Raw genomic sequence first — 22,587 nt, forward strand, 5'->3', positions numbered from 1 at the left:
CTTGGGAACCAAATGAGTGGCTTATTGGTCCTGAATTTTGTTCAGTTTTCATCAGCTGTCCTAAAGTTTACTAAAATAGTGGTGAAATCTCTTTTCTGGAAGAATTTTTGCCAGTGTTTCCAAGTTGGTGTAGCATGTTGAGATATGTATGAGATGCACTGGGAAAAGGTTTTAATTCAGCAATGGCAGAAGATTGTCCTAAGAGGAGTACTTTCCTTTTTTTATTAACATTGTCATTATGTAATGCTATTCCAAGACATTCTTTCCTCACATTTCAGGAAAGCTGAATGAGTCATAGTAAAAATAACCCACATTGTTCTAAAGAGCCATTTATGTTGTATCGGCTTGATAATTTAAAATTAGCTGCGTTATCTACGTTATTTCCTTTCAGATGAGCCAAGTCAGTGACATTCAGTAATGCTTTTAATTTCCTTTCATTGTTGAAAATGGGAACAATTTAGTTAATTCATACAGGTGTTTCAGTTTTCATTGGCAAAAGTTTTGCTGAAGTGTGAATTGATACTGGCAGCCTGCCTTCTGACTGTCTGCCTGAAGCCCCAAGGACTTTGTAAATGAAAAATGGAAAAAGACCTTTGGAAGTTACACATTAAATTGTGTATATTTTCTCTTTCTGCTATTAATTTTAAAGCTATTTAATAATTACTTAACTGTGAACTTAAAAGTTTGCTAGCCATTTTTACAGATAAAAATGATACTTTTTTTTCTTTTAGGGTATACTTATTTCTTACTTTTAATTTTTTAAGATAGGCAATATAACTGCAAGATATCCATGATACTTCTGATAGTTTGTCCTCATGTTAGATGATGACATGTCTGTCTGTATTAAGCAGGGTAACCCAGGATTTTCATTTTCTTTCTGGTTTGAATACTTGTCCCCTCAGGTGTTACTCATGCATTTTAATTTAACAGGTGTTCTGCTCATGGGCCTGGTAGCTACATCTGGGTGATAACTTAGTAGCTTTTAGAGAAGCAGGAGATGGGTATGCTTTGTTTCAGTTTGTGGGTAAACTATTTTTAAACAAAGGCTTAAAATTTTTTTGACTGGAGTTGTACTAGGTTACTTATATATATCTTATTTCAAAAATAGAGAAAGAATGAGTGCTCTTCTTAACATCATCTACTCTGGTAACTGCTGGACATCTTTCTTCACAGTTAACCATGGCTTAAATTTAATGCTTATTTGTGGGTTTATTTCTAGCCATGTTGGAGTAACTGGTACTGAATGTGAATACTTGTAAACAACCACAGATCTGGGGCAAAATATATGAAATAGCAGTGTATAAAAAGGATAATCTTTAATCCAATTTTCTGACGATGACCCACCTTCTGACAAAACGTGGTCCACTGGAGGAGAGAATGGCAAACCACTTCAGCGTTCTCGCCCTGAGAGCCCCATGGACAGTATGGAAAGGTGAACTGAAAGATGAGCTCCCCAGGTCGGTAGGTGCCTAATGTGCTACTGGAGAAGAGCAGAGAAATGGCTGTAGAAGGAATGAAGAGGTTGAGCCAAAGCAGAAACAGCCCAGTTTTGGATGGGTCTGGTGGTGAAAGTAAAGTCTGATGCTGTAAAGAACAGTATTGCAGAGGAACCTGGAATGTTAGGTCCATGAATCAGGGTAAATTGGAAGCAGTCCAACAGGAGATGGCAAGAGTGAACATCGACATTTTAGGAATCAGTGAACTAAAATGGACCAGAATGGGTGAATTTAATTCAAATGACCATTATATCTACTACTTTGGGCAAGAGTCCCTTAGAAAAAATGGAGTAGCCCTCATTGTCAACAGAAGAATCCTAAATGCAGTACTTGAATGTGGTCTCAAAAGCACATTGAGAATGATCTTGGTTCATTTCCAAGGCAAACCATTCAATATCACAGTAATCCAGGTCTATGCCCCAACCTCTAATGTTGAAGCAGCTGAATCTGAATGGTTCTATGAAGAACTACAAGACCTTCTAGAACTAACACCAAAAAAAGATGTCCTTTTCTTCATAGGGGACTGGAATGCAAAAGTAGGAAGTCAAGAGATACCTGGAGTCACAGGCAAGTTTGGCCTTAGAGTACAGAAAGAAGCAGGGGTAAGGCTAACAGAGTTTTGCCACGAGAATGCACTGGTCATAGCAAACACCCTCTTCCAACAACACAAGAGAAGACTCTACACGTGGACACCACCAGACGGTCAATACCAAAATCAGATTGATTATATTTTTTGCAGCCGAAGATGGAGAAGCTCTATACAGTCGGCAAAAACAAGACTGGGAGCTGACTGTGGCTCAGATCATGAACTCCTTATTGCAAAATTCAGACTTAAATTGAAGAAAAGTAGGGAAAAACCACTAGGCCTTAAACCTTAAACCATAGGTATAACCTAAATCAAATCCCTTATGATTATACAGTAAAAGTTACAAATAGATTCAAGGGATTAGATCTGATCGAATGCCTGAAGAACTGTGGTTCATTACATTGTACAGGAGGCGATGATCAAAACCATCCCCAAGCAAAATAAATGCAAAAAGGCAAAATGGTTGTCTGAGGAGGCCTTACAAACAGCTGAGAAAAGAAGAGACGTGAAAGGCAAAGGAGAAAAGGAAAGATATACTCATCTGAATTCAGAGTTCCAAAGAATAGCAAGGAGAGATAAGAAAGCTTTCCAAACTGAACAATCCAAAGAAACAGGAAAACAATAGAATGTGCAAGACTAGAGATCTCTTCAAGAAAATTAGAGATACCAAGGGAACATTTCATGCAAAGATGGGCACAATAAAGGACAGAAATAGCATGGACCTAACAGAAGCAGAAGATATTAAGAAGAGGTGGCAAGAATATGCAGAAGAACTAAACAAAAAAGATGTTAATGGCCCAGATAACCACGATGGTGTGATCACTCACCTAGAGCCAGACATCCTGGAGTGTGAAGTCAAGTGGGCCATAGGAAGCATCACTATGAACAAAGCTAGTGGGGGTGATGGAATTCCAGTTGAACTATTTCAAATCCTAAAAGATGATGCTGTGAAAGTGCTGCTATGTCAGCAAATTTGGAAAACTCAGCAGTGGCCACAGGACTGGAAATGGTCAGTTTCAATCCAGTCCCAAAGAAGGGCAATGCCAAAGTGTTCAAACTACTGCACAATTGCACTCATTTCACATGCTAGCAAGGTAATGCTCAAAATCCTTCAAGCTAGGCTTCAACAGTATCAGTATGTGAACTGAGAACTTCCAGATGTACAAGCTTTATTCAGCAAAGGCAGAGAAACCAGAGATCAGATTACCAGTGATCCATTGGATCACAGAAAAAGCTAGAGAAAGCAATCTACTGCTGCTTCATTGACTATGCCAAAGCCTATGACTGTGTGGATCTCAACAAACTGTGGAAAATTCTTAAAAGAGATGGGAATACCAGACCACCTTACTTTCCTCCTGCAAAATCTGTATGCAGGTCAAGAAGCAAGAGTACCAACATGAAAAACCGAGTGGTTCAAAATTGTGAAAGGAGTACGTCAAGAGTGTATATTGTCACCTTGCTTATTTAACTTATATGGAGAGTACATCATGTGAAATGCCAGGTTGGATGAAGCACAAGCCGGAATCAAGATTGCAGGGAGAAATATCAATAACCTCAGATATGCAGATGACACCACCCTTATGGCAGAAAGTGAAGAGGAACTGAAGACCCTCTTGTTAAAGTTGAAAGAGGAGAGTGAAAAAGCTGGCTTAAAACTCAACATTCAGAAAACTAAGATCATGGCATCTAGTCCCATTACTTCATGGCAAATAGATGGGGAAACAGTGAAAAGAGTGTACAACTTTATTATCTTGGGCTCCAAAATCACTGCAGATTGTGATTTCAGCCTTGAAATTAAAAGATGCTTTCTACTTGGAAGAAAAGCAATGACAAGCCTAAAAATCATATTAAAAAGCGAAGACATTACTTGCCTACAGAGGTCTGTATAGTCAAACCTGTGGTTTTTCCAGTAGTCATGTATGGATGTGAGAGTTGGACCGTAGAGAAGGCAGAGTGCTGAAGAATTGATGCTTTGGAACTGTGGTGTTGGAGAAGACTCCAGAGTCCCTTGGACTGCAAGGAGATCAAACCAGTCAATCCTGAATATTCACTGGAGGGACTGATGCTGAGGCTGAAACTCCAATCCTTTGGCCACCTGATGTGAAGAACTGACTCATTGGGAAAGACCCTGATGCTGGGAAAGATTGAAGGCAGAAGGACAAGGGGATGACAGAGGACGAGATGGTTGGATGGCATCACCGACTCAGTGAACTTGAGTTTGAGCAAGCTCCAGGAGATGGTGAAGGACAGGAAAGACTGGCATACTGCAGTCCATGGAGTTGCAAAGAGTTGGATACGACTGAATGACTGAAGAACAACAAAAAGGATAATTAGTCATGACCAGATAGTTTTTATCTCAGGAATGCAAAATTGGTTTAACATTAAACAGTCATTGAAGTTCATCTTTTAATACAGTCAAGGAGAAACATTGAATGATCATCTCATTATATTTATTTATTTCAGCATTTGGAAAAACTCAATATTCTTTCATTATAAAAAAGTTAGCAAACTCTGAGTAGAAGAGAATATCAATCTGATAAAGGGTTTCTGTGAAAAATCTAGAGTTAAAGTCACCATTAATGAAAAACAATTTTTTTTCCTCTAAGGTCAGGAAAGTGGCACTTCTTCTTTGAGCCGAAAATTCCAGCTAGTGCAATAAGAGCCTGACAAAGATCAAGAGGGAGTGCAGATTGGAAAGAAATATATAAAATTATCATTATGCGTAGACAACACAATTCTTTACGTGGGAAACCCTAAAGAATAGACATGAAAGCTACTAGAATTAATAAGCAATGTCTGAGAATACAAGGTCAATATAAAAAAGTCAGTTATGTTTATATATACTAGCAGTAATAATTGGGAAAGTAATTTTAAAAACCACACACAATAGCATAAAATATCAAATATTTAGTGATGAATTTGACTAAACTGTAAGACCTGTACACTAAAAATGACAAATATTGCTTTAGGAAATTGAAGAAATTTAAATAAGTGGAGAGACTTAATCATGTTCATGGATTGAAAGGCTTAATATTGTTGAATTGACAATTCTTCCAGAATTACACAATAATAAATCCAGTAGCAATCAAAATCCAAGTTAACCCCCCCGCCCCCGACTCCACCTTTTGTTTTTCTTAGAAGTTGACAGGCTGATTCTAAAATTTTTTGGAGTGCTTCTGTGATGGCCAAGTAAGTTTCTGGGACCATTTGTCTATAGATAAAAATTATAAGCTATGGGCAAAAAAAAATAAAATACTACTTGATGACATTAGGATAAACAAATGACTCGTTAAGAGAAGCTAAGATGGTTAGTATCACTAGTTATTGGGAAAATGCAAATTAAAACCACAACAATATACAACTGTCTACCACTTAAAAGGTGTGTTACCATGTGAGGTAGTTGAAATCCTCATACATGGTAAATGTAATGTGACATAATATGGCACCACCACTTTGGAACACAGTTTGGCATTTTCTCATGCAGTTAATCATCAATTCCACCTTCAGGTATTTATCTGTGTGAAATGAAAATGTATAGCTCCACAAAGATTTACACAAATGTTCATAGCTGTTTAATTTGTAAGAGCTTAAAACTGGAAACAATGCAAATGTCCATCAACAAGTGAATGATAAACTGCAGTATATGAATTTTTAAAATGTAATGATAAGTTTAAAAACAGTCTCAAGATTCATATGTGTTTATAGTATATTTTATAACTTGCATTTTAGTTATGCTTTATCTTCTTTGTGTATCATATAATAAAAAATAAAGTCTAAAAACCATTCGGCACAATAGCAATATCATTTAAATATTATTTGATAAACCACTTTAAGGAATAGACAGCACTGACATCATGGTATACATTTTACTTTTAAAGTGAATTTTACTGTTGTTTATTAGGCTGGTGAGAGGCAGAATCAGTAATGTGAAGAAAATATAATGTGAAGGAAAAAACCTTACTTCAGTGGGTCTTCCAGTCCCCAGATAGGAGAAATAGAAGAGGATTATAGTTAAGATGGTAATACATTCAGTATGGAGGAGTCTTATTCAAACTCATGGTTTTGTGCTTCTGCTTTTGGCCATCATTGAAGCTAAAAGTGTTAGGCCATCTGACATTATGAATTAACGTGGTGTTAAAGGATGAAAAATTCAGTTCAAAAATAATTTGTATGGTTTAAATACGTCTGCTTTTCGTGATCGTGTGAAAGGTGCATCTGGCAGTGCTGATGAAATAGCGTCTCCAGAATGCAGGAGGCCTTTCTTTTTTGAGGCAACTGAGTGACCACCAGCTAGAACTGCCTGGTGTCTGCTTTGTGTATGAAAATTTGCAGAGTGGAGAAAAGAGCTTTGAGAGCTTTGTAATAGCAGGAGATCCAGAATCTCAGGATTTGCCAAGCATGCTGGTAGATACTGTGGAAGAAATAAAGGTATAAAACATAAGACTTGCCTTCATGGAATTTTTAATTTAGCCAAGATCCGATAAACTTATGAAAATGTAATTAACAATACCAGGCAATTTAAATTACATTGATAGCACAGATAAATCCCTAACTGCTTAGAAAAGAAGAAAATATTTGGAATAGGGCAGTCAAAGAAGGCTTTGTTACCTCAGGGAGGATTAGAGGGGCCTTGAAACATAAGGGATCTAGATGGAGTGATAATGTGAGCAAAGGCAAGGAAATATGTGAGCCGTGTGGCTTTGTTGGGAGGTTGGTTTAGAGCAGTAGTAGGACTTGGGGAGAAAAATAGCTTTGATTTTTAAATGGTCTACAAAGCAAGGACAGAGTGTTTGGACCACTGTTTTATGTCTCCTGAGAGTAATTTATAGGCTACATTTGGAATTTAAGCTTACTGTCATTTGGTACTGATTTTAACAAATGAATGCTCTTTTAAATTGCTCATTAAGAAAGGGGAATAATTTTGCTTTTTATAGTGTTTCTTTGATCCTTGCTTTTATAAGGTCAGCCTGACCTGGGTGGGCATCATTTGATTTGGCCTTAGTATAGCCAAGCAGTTACACACTCACAGGAGAGCTCTGAGTTGCTTTGATTTATATGTGGAAAAAGCAACTATCTGAAAGCTCCCTTATATTTAAAGGAACAGACTGGCTGTCTGTCCTGTAAAGGGTCCTAGTGACCTCTGGAAGAAGAATGTTTGAAATGTTCAGTGATAAGAATGACAGGAAATTGTTTTTAATAGAAACAACACTCCAGGTCCTCTTTGATGGTGTTACAGAATTTTCTTTGCTACTTTTCTGGGAGTGAGGGCAGAGTTGCATGTGGTGGGAAATTGTGAGCTAAATAAAATCATGCCTGACTACCTAACATGTCATAGTATTAAATTTTACTTTTTAGTGTGAGGTAAAGTGATATTCATTGACTTTCATTTCAGGTAATGGCATTTCCTCAGATGGTAGATGATTACAGCTCCTTTTTTTAATCCGAGCCCAAGCATCAGCTCAGGTGGCATATCTCAGTGAGAAACTCCTGCTGAGGCATGCAGATCGGTCTCCCTTTTGTTCACGAGGTATCTTGTTACACTCCTTATCAACAGTTGCTGAAGTGAACTGATTCTTTAACTTATAAAACATTTTAACTATAAATAAAAGAGTTTATTTCAGTTTTTACAGCAACAATAGAGATATTAAAGTGTATATGAAAAGTTACACACTTGTAAAAGCCTACTGACTCAATGAACCACCTTTTGGAGGTTTTGGTCAATGAGATGTAAGCAGTGAGAGAACTTTTAAAAGACACACAAATGTTACCATTCATTTTTTAGGGGGCTTCTGACTTCTGCCCTGGTGTGTGAAAGTGGTGGAAATTCCGTCTTACACACAAGTTTGTTTGCAAATGGCACCGTGCTATGTAGCGTTGTCCTGATTCTCAAATTGCTTCCAGTTGAAAACACCAAATTTCTTAAGTGTCTGATTTTTACTGTATTTTTAGATAGTACTCAATTTAGTGAGCCAGTATTTCATCAAATTGCTTTAGTTAATAGATTCCAGGTAAAAATAAATGAACTTGTAAAATATAGCACTTGCAACTGCATGATTCCATTTGTATGAGGTACCAAGAGTAGTGAAATTCACAGAAACAGCAGGTAGCATGGTGGTTGCACCTGGGTGGGGTGAGGACAATGGGGAAATGTTTAATGGGTATAGAGTTTCAGTTGCAAGATGAGAAGAAATCTAGAGATTAGTTGTACAACTATGTGGATATATATAATTAAACTGTACACTTAAAGATGGTCAAGATGGTACATTTTATGTTACATATATCTTAACTACCATTAAAAAAAAGAGCTTCTTGATAAAGATGAAAGAGGAGAGTGAAAAAGCTGGCTTAAAACTCAACATTCAAAAAGCTAAGATCGTGGCATCTGGTCCCATCACTTCATGGCAAGTAGATGGGGAAACAGTGGCAGACTTTATTTTCTTGGGCTCCAAAATCACCACAGATGGTGACTGTTGCCATAAAATTAAGATGCTTGCTCCTTGGAAGAAAGGCAATGACAATGACAAACCTAGACAACATATTAAAAAGCAGAGACATTATTTGCCCACAAAGGTCTGTATAGTGAAAGCTGTGGTTTTTCTAGTAGTCATATATGGATGTGAGAGTTGGACCATAAGGAAGGCTGAACACTGAAGAACTGATGCTTTTGAACTGTGGTGTTGGTGAAGACCCTTGAAAATCCCTTGGACTGCAAGGAGATTAAACCAGTCAATCCTAAAAGAAATTAACCCTGAATATTCATTGGAAGGGCTGATACTGAAGCTCCAATACTTTGGCCACCTGATGTGAAGAGCTAACTCATTTGAAAAGACCCTAATGCTCAGAAGGCAGGAGGAGAAGGGGACAATAGAGGTTGAGATGGTTGGATGCCATCACTAATTCAGTGGACATAAGTTTAAGCAAACTCGGGGTGGTGAAGGACAGGGACACCCAGCGCGCTGTCCATAGGGTCGCAGAGTCGACACAACTAAGTGACTGATCAGCAGCAACAGAACATTATTAAGAGAAATTAATTAGGACCTAAATAAATGGAGGGATATACAGTATTCATGGGATATACAGTATATATATATTCATGGGATATACAGTATTCATATACAGTACTCAATATTGAAATTTCAGGTCTTCTCAAATTAACCTCCATTTTCAATACAATCCCTAACAGAATCCCAGTGGCTTGATTTTTGTTGTTATTGTTTCCTTTGTTGCTGCTGCTGCTGTTCTTTTGATTTTGGGGACTCAAGCTGACTTTAAAATTCACATGGAAATGTAAAGGGCTAAGAATAACTAAGGGAGTCATGAAGAACAGAGTTGGAGTACTTAAGTTGGCAGATACCAAGATGGCTTATAAAACTGTATCAATTAAGACAGCTTAGCATGTAGTGGTTCTTGAACTGGCAGCATCAGCATCACCTGGGAGCTTGTTAGAAATGGAATTTCTCCGGCTTCACTTCACACCCTATTGAATCCGAGTCTCTGGGGCTGGGGCCAAGGAGTCTGTGTTTTAGCAATCTCTCTGGATTATTCTTGTGCACTTTAAAGTTTGAGAAACACTGAATTAAGACATTTTGACTTGAGGAAATAAAAACTAACCAGTGGAACAGAGTCCAAAAGCAGAGCCACACATACATGGTTCATCTGACTCATGTCGAAGTTGGCACTGCAGTGCAGTAGGGAAGGGGTAGGCTTTTCGATAAATGGCGCTGGATGATTTATATTTATATGGAAACAGTCTATCTTAGCCCCTATATCATACTACATATACAAAAATCAATTCCAGATTGAACATGTAGAAGTGAAAAGCAGAACAGTAAAGTTTTTAAGAGGAAACTATAGGAGAACATCTTTGCGACTTTAGGACAGTCAAAAACAATAATAAGGCTCTAACCATAAAACCAAAATGATAAACTAGATTATTATTAATATTAAGCACTTTTTAAAAATTAAAAGATACCATTAATATTTGTAAGGCACTTAGACCAGTGCTTTGCAAACACTAGTATGTATTGTGTAAGGATTTGTCAAATAAGAATAGTAATCTATTACCCTCCTCCAACAAAAAGACAGAGGGCTTGTGTCCAAAAAATAAGACTATTTAACAAATTATCAAGAAAAATTTTGACAACCCAGTAGAAAATAACAGGCAAAGGACTTCAGTAGGAACTTAAAAAAGAGGGCTGAAATGGTCATTAACATATTAAAAAGTGCTCAACTTTATTAATCATTAGAGAAATGTGAATTTGTTACAGATAAACAAGTTAACCATATGGAATACTACTAAATATTCACCAGAATGACTAAAATACAAAAAAACAGATAGTGTTGAGTGTTGCAAGGTTGTGAAGGAACAAGGACTCTAATGTTTCTAATAAATAAGAGTATAAAGTAGAAAACCTGTCAGAAGATTGGAGTATTCATGAAAGCTCAGTACTCTGACCTAGCAGTTTCACTCCTAAGTATTAATGCATGTCTGACAGAATACCTGTTGAGCTGAAGAACCTGTTTTAGAATGTTCGTGATGGCACATTCTGATAGCACATTAGAATATTCATTGGCCATCTGGTAGTTCCCAGATTGGAGACTACCTTAACGCCTGTTAGCAGTATAATGGTTAATAGATCATATATTGCCGTGAAATATTATTCAGCAGTAAAATGAAGCATATATCTCCTATTTAATTTTCTTTTTGTGTATCCCATATTCTGATTGATTCTTATCTTGTGGGCAGCAGTGTTTTGTTTAAGATATATTAAACAAAGCCTATCTGCAATTACCTCCTTTAGAAAGACTTTCCCAAGTCAGACATCTCCCAGCCAAACAAATGTAAGATAAATACATTCTTCAGTGATATCATTATCCAGGCAGTTCTTTTTTTTAAAGCTTTTCAAATGTCTGTTTTTCAGATTGCATTTTTACTTTCAGCGTTTAGTGAGAATGTTTTGCTTGACCCTCTCACATTAAAGTCTCAGGCAAACTCTTGTTCTCATGCCAGCATAGAAAACAGTCTGAGTTGGTAGTTTTCCTGAGGCAGATATCCCTGCCGCCCCCACCCCCGCTTTGGTGTGCAAATCCTTTAAAGCTGGGATTTAACTGACAACCCTACCTCCTGCACTGGTCTGCCCCTTGATGTTATTAGTAAAGTGACCGTGTGGCCGGGAGCTGGGAGTTTTCCTCGACCTTCTTAGGGTCCCAGGCTGGATCTAAAAATTAAACTGACAAAGATTAACAGGAAAAAAGCACTCACATTTGTTATAGCCACGCTTTCCGGGAAACAGACTCACTCAGAAGGACAATGCAGATAGTGGAGTGCAGTTTATTACGCCGGCGGGCCCAAGGCAGAGTCTCCTCTTAGCCAAGGACCCCGACCAGCATTTGTGAAAATCTTTTATACCCCATGTGTCCAAACCCACTACCCCAATTCCCTTGAGACTTACATAAACAAAGGAAGGGTAAATACAACTACAATAACCCCATGATTCACGTGTTATGTGTTCAAACAGTCAATAATCAATAAGCCCTCAGTTACATTCCAAATAGTTAATAACTGATAAGCCTGTGCTTACATTCTGATAGCTAGTGTCCGGAGGCAGGGGTGATTAGTGTCTGTTCTTCAAGATTCCCCTGCCCAGAGGGGGGTCTTATCCTTCCATTGTCATTCCCACAGGCGCTAAGCACAGAGTTCAGAGTCCACTGGAGAGGTGGCCGCGCACGATCAGCACAGACAGGCCTGAGATGGAGTCCAGGCCCTATGAATTCCTTCTTCATTCCCCCCTCTTGATGCTCTTAGTTTCCATAACGAGCATCATTTTTTGAGATATATTGTACCTTAGCCCTCCTGCCACCCACATGAGAGAATGCTATCAACCTCTGGGTTACAAAATTCACAAGGCATTGTAGGAAGCAGGGCCCACAAAGCAGTATGATCAAGATTACTATAACAACAGTTCATTAGACATGGCTTTCACTTGATTTTGCATATCCTCCAAGGCAGCAGATACATCTTCAGACAGGTCAGGGATGTACACACCATTCGCCAAAGTCCCTCCTTGGGCTGCTGTGAGTATGTCTAATGCCATCCTATTTTGAATTACTGCCTTCCTCATCTGAATCTGTTCTTCGTTCAAAGCTTGAATGGCTTTAGTACTGTATAAGAGGGCCTGTTTAATGAAATTAGTTAAGGCCTCTACCTTAACCATGATATCCGTTGTCCCTACAGAGGGTATAAACAAGGCAGCAAGATAGTCATACCATTGGAACACAGATCGTGTCCATCTTGCATGCAGATAAGGCAGGTTTACTGGAGGCTGCTGTAGGCTAGGCTTAATTCTGCCATGGGCGAAAGCAAATCCTAATGTGCAACGCCGCACCCAGCCAACTGGTAACCATGGCCATAAGTTAAGCCCACAGAGCCACTGGGTCCCATTGGGGGCTACCCAGCGGATTCCAGGATTATATTTCCAGTCGGAACCGGGCCACTGAGCAGACTGATTGGGGTGATAGGTAACTTCCAAGATTTGTTTACTTTGTTCAGGGGACAAATAACAATTCTTTTGGGTCTAGGGGATGGTCTCCAAATCCAACTTTCTGTTCTTTTTGTTCCCAGCAAATAGTAGCAGGGGCAATCAACTGTCCTTTCTCAGGAGTCATCCAGAAATATTCATCCCAGACCTGGTAGTATTGCTCAAGGCACCGGGAGGCCTGTCCCCCTTTTGTAAGGGAGCCCTTTTCCTCTTTAATTCTCATATATGAGGTATAATCCTTAGTTATCTCCGTAAGGCTGGTGTTCATGTTAAATGTAACCCTATGTCCCTGGCCCATTGATGGCTTCTTCTAACACCAGAGGGCAAAGAAAGGTTATGGTTGGTGAGAGAGAGGAAAGTTCCTTTTTGTTGTTAAAGTCCTCATAACGGAGTGACGATACCCACCAGGGGAGTCTGTCTATTACTGACAGGGGCATAGCCCCACATACCCAACAGTTGGAGGAGTTGTGGAAGTTCGCGTAAGAATGTGCCTACGAGATGAAGACGTTGTCCTGTGCAGGAACACTGGTCAGGTTCAGAATTGCGTTGATGAGGCCGAGCAGCAGGAGTCGTTTACCCAGCTCCATCCTGTAGAGGGCTCGTCCGGGATCTCGTTCTCTTCTTCCTCTTCAGAATGATCTTGGTTCCCCATGGGTCGGTGGGGTCCTTCTGGATGGTCCACTTGGCGTCCTCCGGGTCAGCGTGGTATGCCTTCTTCGCTCTGGTGTGATGGATCAAGGGACAATACCTGCAACTTTAACTGCAGTAGGGGTAGTTAGAATAACATAAGGGCCCTTTCACCAAAGGGCTAGCAAATCATGTTTCTAATCTTTGACCCATACTTGGTCACCAAGTGTAAACTTATGAATCTGTTCCCCAAGGGGGAACGGCACCCTTTCTTGTACAAACTTAGTTACCCGATTTATTACCTTACCCAGTTCCATCTGCTGTGAAATCCTATCCCCCCTTACCTGAGGCAAATTTGTTGACACCTGTTTTATTATGGGAGGAGGCCTCCCATACACAATTTCGTGCGGAGAATAGCCTTGGGACTGTGGGGTCATCCTGAGTCTGAGCAGAGCCATTGGAAGCAAGTCCACTCAGGAGCAGTCAGTCTCTCTGATCCACTTGGAGAGTCCCTTTAAGTGTCTGGTTGGTTCATTCCACCATCTCAGAACTCTGGGCCTCCTCTTTGTAGATCTGTGCCTTCTTCTTCGACACCTGGTAACCTGCTTCCATCAACAGCTGGAGCAGTGCATTTGTCCCTTTCCAGCATTTTTCCTTGGTCTCAGGCAGCCAGCAGCAGGTCATCCCCCTATTGTAGGAGCTGACGTCCATACTCTTCTGGATGGAATGAGTCCAGATCAGAAGCCAAGGCTTCCCCAAAGATGGCTGGGAAGTTTTTAAACCCTTGTGGGGGAGTCCAGATGAGCTGTTGTTTGGTGCTCCCCACTGGATCTTCCCATTCAAAGGCAAAGATGGGCTGTGACCCTGGGGCGAGGCATATGCAGAAGAAGGCATCCTTGAGATCTAGGCAAGTGTAAACTTTAGTCCTCGGTGGGAGGAGGCTAAGTAAGGTATAAGGGTTTGGAACAGTGGGGTGTAAAGTCACAGTAGCCTGGTTGACTAGCCTGAGATCTTGTACAGGCCTATAGTCCTGTCCTCCTTCCCTTTTGACTGGCAGGATTGGCGTATTCCAAGCCGACTGGCACTCTACTAGAATGCCTGCTTGTTTCAATCTATTGATGTGGGGCAATATGCCGGCTCAGGCCTCCATCCATAGCGGGTACTGGCGCCCTCTAACCGGGATGGTGCCTGGTTTGAGTTCCATTATCACTGGGGCGTGATGTTTAGCCAGCCTGGGGGGAGGGGGGGTTGTCTTCCACCCAGACCTCAGGGAATAATTGAGTTAGCTCCCTCATGCTCTTCTGGCCCACCCGGTTCTGCCTTCAGAGGCTCATGCAACCTCCACTCATCTTGGGTTGGTATTGAGAGAGAGGGCAAATAAGTCATAGAGTCCGTCCAGAAGGTGGGCCTCTCCTCAGGGGAGAAAGTCACCTGTGCTCCTAGTTTGGAGAGCAAGTCTCCTCCCAACAGGGGTACTGGGCACTCAGGAATGTAGAGGAATTCATGAATCACTTGGTGCCCTCCCCCCATCTGACATTTTCTGAGCTGGCAAAACGATTTAGTCATCTCTTCTCCCGATACCCCAGTTACAGCGGTAGTCTTTGTGGACAGAGGTGCCACAGGTTTTGTTACTACCGACAGTTCTGCTCCTGTATCCACCATGAAGTCAATGTTTTGGTCCCCCACTTTTACGGTTACCATGGGCTCGCAGGGACCTGATATCTCTGAGCCCTGGCAGCCCTAGTTAATTTCCAGGTCAGCAAGCCCCACAACTGCAGGAGCTTCCTCTTCCTTCCTTGCCTCAGGGCATTCATTCTTCCAGTGGCCAAAAGCTCGGCGCCAGGCACACTGGTTTGGCTGTAATGGGCCCAGGGCCTCCCTTGGGACCGGCTGAAGGACTGTCCTGTCCTTGGGGCAGATGAGGTTTTCTGGAGGGCCCGAGATAGACTTTCCCAGAGCAGCAGCTAACACTGTAAGTCTCTTGTCTGTTCTCTTTTATTCCCTCCGGCTCTCTGGCAGAGCGCGGTCTCTGCTTAATTCCAACATCTCCCTCCCCCTCTTGTCAGTACTCACCGGGAGAGGCGGGCATAGCTTGGGTGGTTCGGTTGGAGCCGGATTCTGGAAGTGTTGGCCAGAGGCTTCTGTCACCGGGATCGGAGCCTGCCCAAACGGCGGCTCTACGAACTCCGGGAAAGCTGGCTGTTGCAGAAACTTCACCTGGCCCTGGATCGGGCATTAAGGCGGCCTCCAGTCCTGGTGAAGCACTGGGAGGCAGGCGTGTCATTATCCAGTATGCGGGAGGGGTCAGGTCATCCCTGTCCAAATCCTGTAGAATTTCCTTTTTTATCATCAGTCAATTTTTGTGCCATTAATATTTTTCCCTTTCCCTTCTGGATACAGAAACTTGTCCAAGTAGGAGGGTCTCGAGCTAACCCTAGCCATGAGTCAATAGATGGATACTGATCCAGGTGTCCTGGCTCTCCTGTGACTTTAAGTTCACGGTGTTCTCTGGTGGCCATCCTGCTCCCATAGGGGTCCATTCGACCTCACAGAGTATGTGGAGGCAGTTAGGCTTCATCTTCACCCCATAGTCTCCTCCTAATCCCTTCTTTAAATTTTTAATTATGCACTCCAATACAGTTGCCTTAGATTCACTTTCCCCCATCTTGCTTACCTTCTCGGACCTTCTTCTACTTTTCCTTTTCGTTCTGTCTACGAAGTTCTCAGTACCCTATGTACTTCTGATATTTCCACTCAGTGACACTTAAATTGCCATTCTGCCTCCTTCCTAATTGGGGCGAGAAGAGCCTTACCTGCCAGACCCCAGAGGGAGAAGGGGGATCGGCGTGTCTTCACCTGCCAGTCAGCATAGCTGAACCAGAACATCACATGGTCCAAGACTGTTTCTCCCTTAAAGTCCATTCTGCCTTGGTGGGCTTGATCAGGTGCGAATGAAAACACAGATGGGTTAAATATCCCATGTCCCAGGCCATCTCCGGAAAAGCCAATTCATACTCACTTCTGTATCCCCCTCCTTCTAGCCTAACAATTCCGAGGGGGTCAAGAATTTCACAGCAGACAGGACACCTCCTGGGGGAGGGCAGAATACGAACATACAAGGACCAGTTTCCTATTCTAAAAATCCCCTGGCGATCGCTTGGTAATAATATTCCCCGAGACGGCGTGGAAACACCTCCTAAATGACCTTCACAAATTTCCTTCCTAAACCCTAGCACGCTCGTCGACCTGTGTACCAAGCAATCGCCGCCTGCCTATTCCAGGCTCCTGTGGGTCCTTGCTCCTTCTAGTCCCTCCCAGGGGGGTGATCAGGCCCCCTCTTCCACCCTGCCGGGTGGGCTCCTCCTCACCTGAGCGCTCAGTTCCCCTGCTGCCGTCCACTACCTGCTGACGTGAAAGGTCCGGGCGTTGAGAAGCAGAATCCTTCCAGAGGGGCGAGGCGCCTTCCCCCCTCTAGGAGATTGAAGCCATAAAGCCTCGGGGTGGCCTCAAATGAGACCTGTCTCCTCAAAGTGAGGAGTTTCCCGGCCCATGCACCAAATGTTTTAGCCACGCTTTCCGGGAAACAGACTCACTCAGAAGGACAATGCAGATAGTGGAGTGCAGTTTATTACACCGGCGGGCCCAAGGCAGAGTCTCCTCTTAGCCAAGGACCCCGACCAGCATTTGTGAAAATCTTTTGTACCCCATGTGTCCAAACCCACTACCCCAATTCCCTTGAGACTTACATAAACAAAGGAAGGGTAAATACAACTACAATAACCCCATCATTCACGTGTTATGTGTTCAAACAGTCAATAATCAATAAGCCCGCAGTTACATAACAAATAGTTAATAACTGATAAGCCTGTGCTTACATTCTGATAGCTAGTGTCCAGAGGCAGGGGTGATTAGTGTCTGTTCTTCAAGATTCCCCTGCCCAGAGGGGGGTCTTATCCTTCCATTGTCATTCCCACAGGCGCTAAGCACAGAGTTCAGAGTCCACTGGAGAGGTGGCCGCGCACGATCAGCACAGACAGGCCTGAGATGGAGTCCAGGCCCTATGAATTCCTTCTTCAATGGGAATTACTGTTCCTATTTTAGAAAGATGAAAACTGAGATCCTGAGAGGTGAGGTGACTTCCCAGCTAATCACCTCCCTGGGATTCTGATCAAGCTCTGGCTGACGGGAGATGATCTGCCCGGTTTTACAGAGTCTTTTCCTAGGTGCTCTTCCATCCTGTCGTGAGGTTACAGAGACAGTCCCTTTAATAAAATGAAGAGAAAAAAGGCCACCCACTGTAGGTAGGAGAATCACTATGCAGATTTACTTAATGAAAAAGGTTTCATTCTTTGTTTTGAACTTAGTTATATTAATAGAAGAATAAGATTACCTAATAGTCATTACATTAGAATGTAAATTCTCTGAGGGCAGGGACCTTGTTTGTCTTGCTCACTGCTTTGTCCCTGGGGCCTTGTGCACATTGCCTTGTGCAGAGTAAGTGCTCAAGTGAATTAATGAATGAACACACTTCAGTAAGAATGAATTCTTCTGATTCTCTTTCCTCCTTATTTGTATATGCTTTGTTTACTCCTTCTACTTCCCTTTAATACAGCAGTTCCCTAAAGTTTTTTTTTATTCTCACTGAATGCTCTACGTACATTGCTCTACCAGCGTTTCCTAGGTACTGTCATCCACTTCCTTGGAGAAAGTGTTGAGAAAACAATACAAACGTTCTGCGGCCAAAAAAGTGATATCTTGCTATTTGCGACAACATGAATGGATCTAGAGGGTGTTATAAGTCAGACAAGAAGGACTACTTGACCTCACTTATATGGTGGCCTTAAAAAACAAGGCGCAAACCATACAAAACAGACTCATAGATTCAGAGAAGAAACAGGTGACTGCCAGAAAGTGAGGTGGGGTGGGCAAAATAGGTAAAGGAGATTAACAGTTACATACCTCCAGCTATATAATAAATAAGTCATGGGGATATAATATCTTTGTATGGGGAAGATGGTTACTGGACTTATTGGGGTGATCCCTTTATAATGTATGTAAATGTCAAATCATCACTCATGAAACTGAAAAAATATTGTATCAACTGTATTTCAGTTACAAAGTGAAAATGGTTGCAGCTTATGCCAAAAATAAAAAGGTGTTGTTTGGGGGATCAAGAGCCCTTCAAAGTATTAGAATCAGCTTTTGCTACTAATGAAGGTGTGACATTGAGCACGTAACCTAATCCATTGTTCCCTTTTTAATTATAAGAAAGTAGGCCTAGATTTGGAGTTGAAAATTCCAGTACCCATAGGGACCAGGCAAATAACAGAAATGATGAAAGTGAGCTGGCCATTTATGGTACAGTAAAGAATTGGAGAGACTTTGATAGCGTTTATACTCCATTGAAGGACTTCTTGCTGACTTTTAATGAGAATTTGGAGTTATTAGTGCCTTTAACCAAAAAACAAATAGTTGTGTTGCTTCCCTGGTGGCTTGGTAAGGAATCTGCCTGCCAATGCAGGAGACAAGAGTTCATTTCCTACATCAGAAAGATCTCCTGGAGAAGGAAATGGCAGCTTACTCCTGTATTCTTGCCTGGAGAGTCCCATGGATAGAGGAGCCTGGCAGGCTACACTCCATGGGATCTCAAAAGAGTTGGACACTACTTAGTGACTAAACAACACTTGTATTAGCTTAGCCTCATAATTCTTCAATTTGGCTATATCTTAGAATTATTTGGAGAGTGTTTTAAGAAACACTGATGCTCAGATCCTTCTCTCAGAGGTCTGATTTTACCTTTTAAAATACCAAAAGCTTCTTCTGATGCACAGCTAGGTTTTGAATGACTCTTTGGACTCTAGTTAACTGGGATTTTTTAATATCTGATTTTTATAAATAAGTAAATAAGGATGTAGTCAACTGTCAGACAAGTACGCCTTTTGCCTTTCTTTGAAGCAACCTTCACTGTAAGTTACTGTTGGGGAATGATCACTCAGGGTCACTGTTGGTTTCCGTGTCATCAGCAAAGAGCTTAAACTGTGTTCATTATACTGAGCAGTCCCTACTGTATCAGAATACATTTTCCTCCTGTTCTTGTGCACTCAGAACTCACTCATCCTCACCCCCTGCATTTGTGGACAGATTCAGTGGTTTCTACCTCACCCTCTGAATTGATGGTGGTCACAGCTTTCTCTGGGTCTAGGTTTCAGTGTGTGCATATTCGTGATTTTCTTATGAGCCAGTCTTTCTTAAGATGTCCCTCTAGGATAACATTTAACTAAAATTAGAGACTCTCTACCCTAACAAGGACTAGAAAGCATTCTCAAAAATGTTAGGATGGTTTCCTTAAACTTTGATGTGCCTTTGCATCAGGGGATTAGGGTATTTTTTAAGTGAAAAGGTACTAGATTTCTAATTATTTGTTTTCCTTTGTGAGTTTGGATAATTTTTAAAAATTTATTTCAAATTTGAGAAGTATGGTCTTTAACATTTGTATAACTCACGAGATAAAAAAGATGTATTAATTAATGGTATGATTTATTCCATTTACTGTTTCGATTATCTGGAAATAATTCTGATTCATTCCTTAAGGAATTTATTCAGTTGAACAGGTCAGCTCAGTTAAGTAATGATTCTGCTCAAATGAACACATTCTTTTCCAAAAACATTTGAAAGCACACGTCGTCTTTTATTTTTCGCTGAGATGATTTTCAAGTCGTCACTCAGCTATATCCTGATATATTAATTTTGTTATATTCAGAGTGGATTATCCAGTTTATCCATTTATTTTGTGGTCTTTTTTTTTTTTCCCCTCCCCATCAGTGTTTACTTTCACAACCCAAGTTCTGGGCCATTCAGACATCAGCTTTGATCCTCCGAACAAAACTTGAGAGAGGAAGCACCCGCCGAGTGGAACGGGCAATGAGGCAGACACAGGTAAGAATTATGTTGCAATTCTTGTTAGTTTTCCAACTCTTTATTGTTATCAGTAACCATGCATGTTTGTTATGAGTATAAAATAATGAGATGGCTTTCATTTTACTCAAACACATTTTATTGTTTGAGAGTGTTGTTCTGGAATCTGCTTGACTCCAGAGCCCAGCTATGTACTGAGCTCTGTGACTCTGGTGTTAACCTCTCTAAGGAAAGCTGCTCCTCTGCTCACACTTCTGATGCCAAGTGTGTGGGTGTTTCCACACCAAGTATGTCTTCATTTCCCTGTGGACATCAATTGGGTGTCCTACAGTTTAATTCAATTCTGACACTACGTGGCATTAGTACAAACCCCATACACGAAGGGCTCAGTCCCATAAGACTGCCTCCCTTTTCTGATTCTGATTTCAAGCCTGATACTTCTGATCGAATGGCTATAAACTAGGAGTTTTCATGACTACCTTCTCAGCTCAGGTTTGATCATTTGCTAGAATGGCTCACAAAACTCAGGGAGACACTTAATTACTATTACTGATTTATTATAAAGGATATTATAAAGGATATCAATGAGCAGCTAAATGAAGAGGTTTTTGGGCCAAGGTCTGGAAGGGTCCTTAGCAGAGGAGCTTCTGTCTTTGTAGAGTTTAGGGTGTCCCACCCTCCCAGAACTTGGGTGCGTTTACTACCCTGGAAGCTCTGTCTATTCATTCTATTAATTTTGAGAGTCTGATATTGAAACTCCAACTAAATGTGGGTTGCTGTTCCCTTTTCCAGGGGGCCTTTCTGACCTAAGGATTGAAGCTGGGTCTCCTGCATTAGCAGGATGATTCTTTGCAGTCTGAGCCACCAGCGAAGCCCACTTTAGGTGGTGGTGGTTTAGTCGCTAAGTCATGTCCGACTCTTGTGACTCCATGAACTGTAGCCCGCCAGGCTCCTCTGTCCATGGGATCCTCCAGGCAAGAATACTAGAGTGGGTTGCCGTTTCCTTCTCCTTTCCTTATGATGAGAGCACATCTTTTCCTTCTATGCTTTAGTATGGTAAAAGCAGTATATTATACATATAATCCAAATATGAGGCAAATTAATTGAAACCTCGTACATTCAGAGTGAAAGAGAAAGTGTTAGTTTCTCAGTCATGCCCAGTTCTTTGCAACTCCATGGATCCCCACCAGACTTCTCTGTCAATGGGATTCTCCAGGCAGAAACACTGGAGTGGGTAGCCATTCCCTTCTCCAAGGGAGTCCTGACCCAGGCATCAAACCCAGGTCTCCTGCATTGCAGATAGATTCTTTACCATCTGAACCACCAGGGAAGCCCTACATACCTACATCTAACTTTTGTTCAAACAAACAAAAAAAAAAACTTGTGTAAACCAGATGTCATCCTTGTCTAATAATAATTTAATAATATCCTTGTCTAATAATATTAGATAAACTCAGCTCAGTTGTTGAGGATTAATGTTAGGTTACTTTATGTTCATTATTAAAATAGTTTTGCTGATGAATTTTAATTACCCAGTTATCTCTTAAACCAGTTAATTTAAATTTAAATCTGCCCCTATCCAGGTGGTTGTGCCTCTGAAGATGACTGCATGGCAGGAATCTTTTCCTTCACCCTTGAATTTCTGGGAATTTGAGATTATAGCAGTTTTCTGTCACTGGAGACTATTCATGCTGCAGTTTGACTTTCTTAATGGTAGCAGATAATTGAGATTTCACAACTTCTGAATCAGTATTTTTAGAATGTCTGTTCTTGATACTGTATTTTAGCATTTACTAAATTATATTTTATTTGAAAATCTTTCCATCTTCACAGCTAGAATGTGAGCTTCTTGAGGGATCCGATTCTGTGTTTTACTTATTTTGTATACTCAGAATAGGCACTTGGTGGATGTTTGTTGAATGCCAAATGTTGTATTTATTTATACCCTGCTTTTTACCAACAGAGTATATAAAGTACTTATCTCTCTGTCATCATTCAGCTTCTTCCTCATCCCACTATGCCACTAAACCATGTATGAGCCAAAAAAAAATCCATTTTGCATTACCTACTCATCAGCAGGAATAATTAAGAATTAGCTGAGTTGAAGGTTATATTCTCCTCTGGCACTTCAGCAGTCTGAGAGTTGTAGAGCCCGGCCTTTCTAGTATCATTGCAGTCCAGATCTTCAGCCCCGTGCCAAAGCTAACAGGAGCAGAGCAGTTGTTGTGGTCACACTGAGGGTAGGGTCGTGGTCTTGGCGGGTAGTAATTCACGGTTTGGTTGGTTGTATTTTTTTAAGGGAAAAAGAGATAAAGGAATGTCAGTTTTTTCTTATAGGGTTTCCTAAACAGTGATAAACTGCCCTCTGGAGCGATAAGAAGTGTTGAGAGACTGGAGTCCATGCAGTAACTGCTCTGTTAGCTGG

The 22,587-nt window shown here is 41.1% G+C and overlaps 1 protein-coding gene across 1 annotated transcript in view; it reads left to right on the forward strand.

Moving 5' to 3' along the window:
* Nucleotides 1-22,587, forward strand: part of TTC27 (tetratricopeptide repeat domain 27) — a 164,454-nt gene that overhangs the window by 47,242 nt on the left and 94,625 nt on the right. The window contains exon 10 of the mRNA XM_043468286.1: nucleotides 20,070-20,183. Coding sequence (XP_043324221.1) covers nucleotides 20,070-20,183 — 114 coding nt within the window. The remainder of the gene's footprint in view (nucleotides 1-20,069; nucleotides 20,184-22,587) is intronic.

The sequence above is a fragment of the Cervus canadensis genome, chromosome 5 (genome assembly GCF_019320065.1).
Source record: "Cervus canadensis isolate Bull #8, Minnesota chromosome 5, ASM1932006v1, whole genome shotgun sequence".
Taxonomy (NCBI): domain Eukaryota; kingdom Metazoa; phylum Chordata; class Mammalia; order Artiodactyla; family Cervidae; genus Cervus; species Cervus canadensis.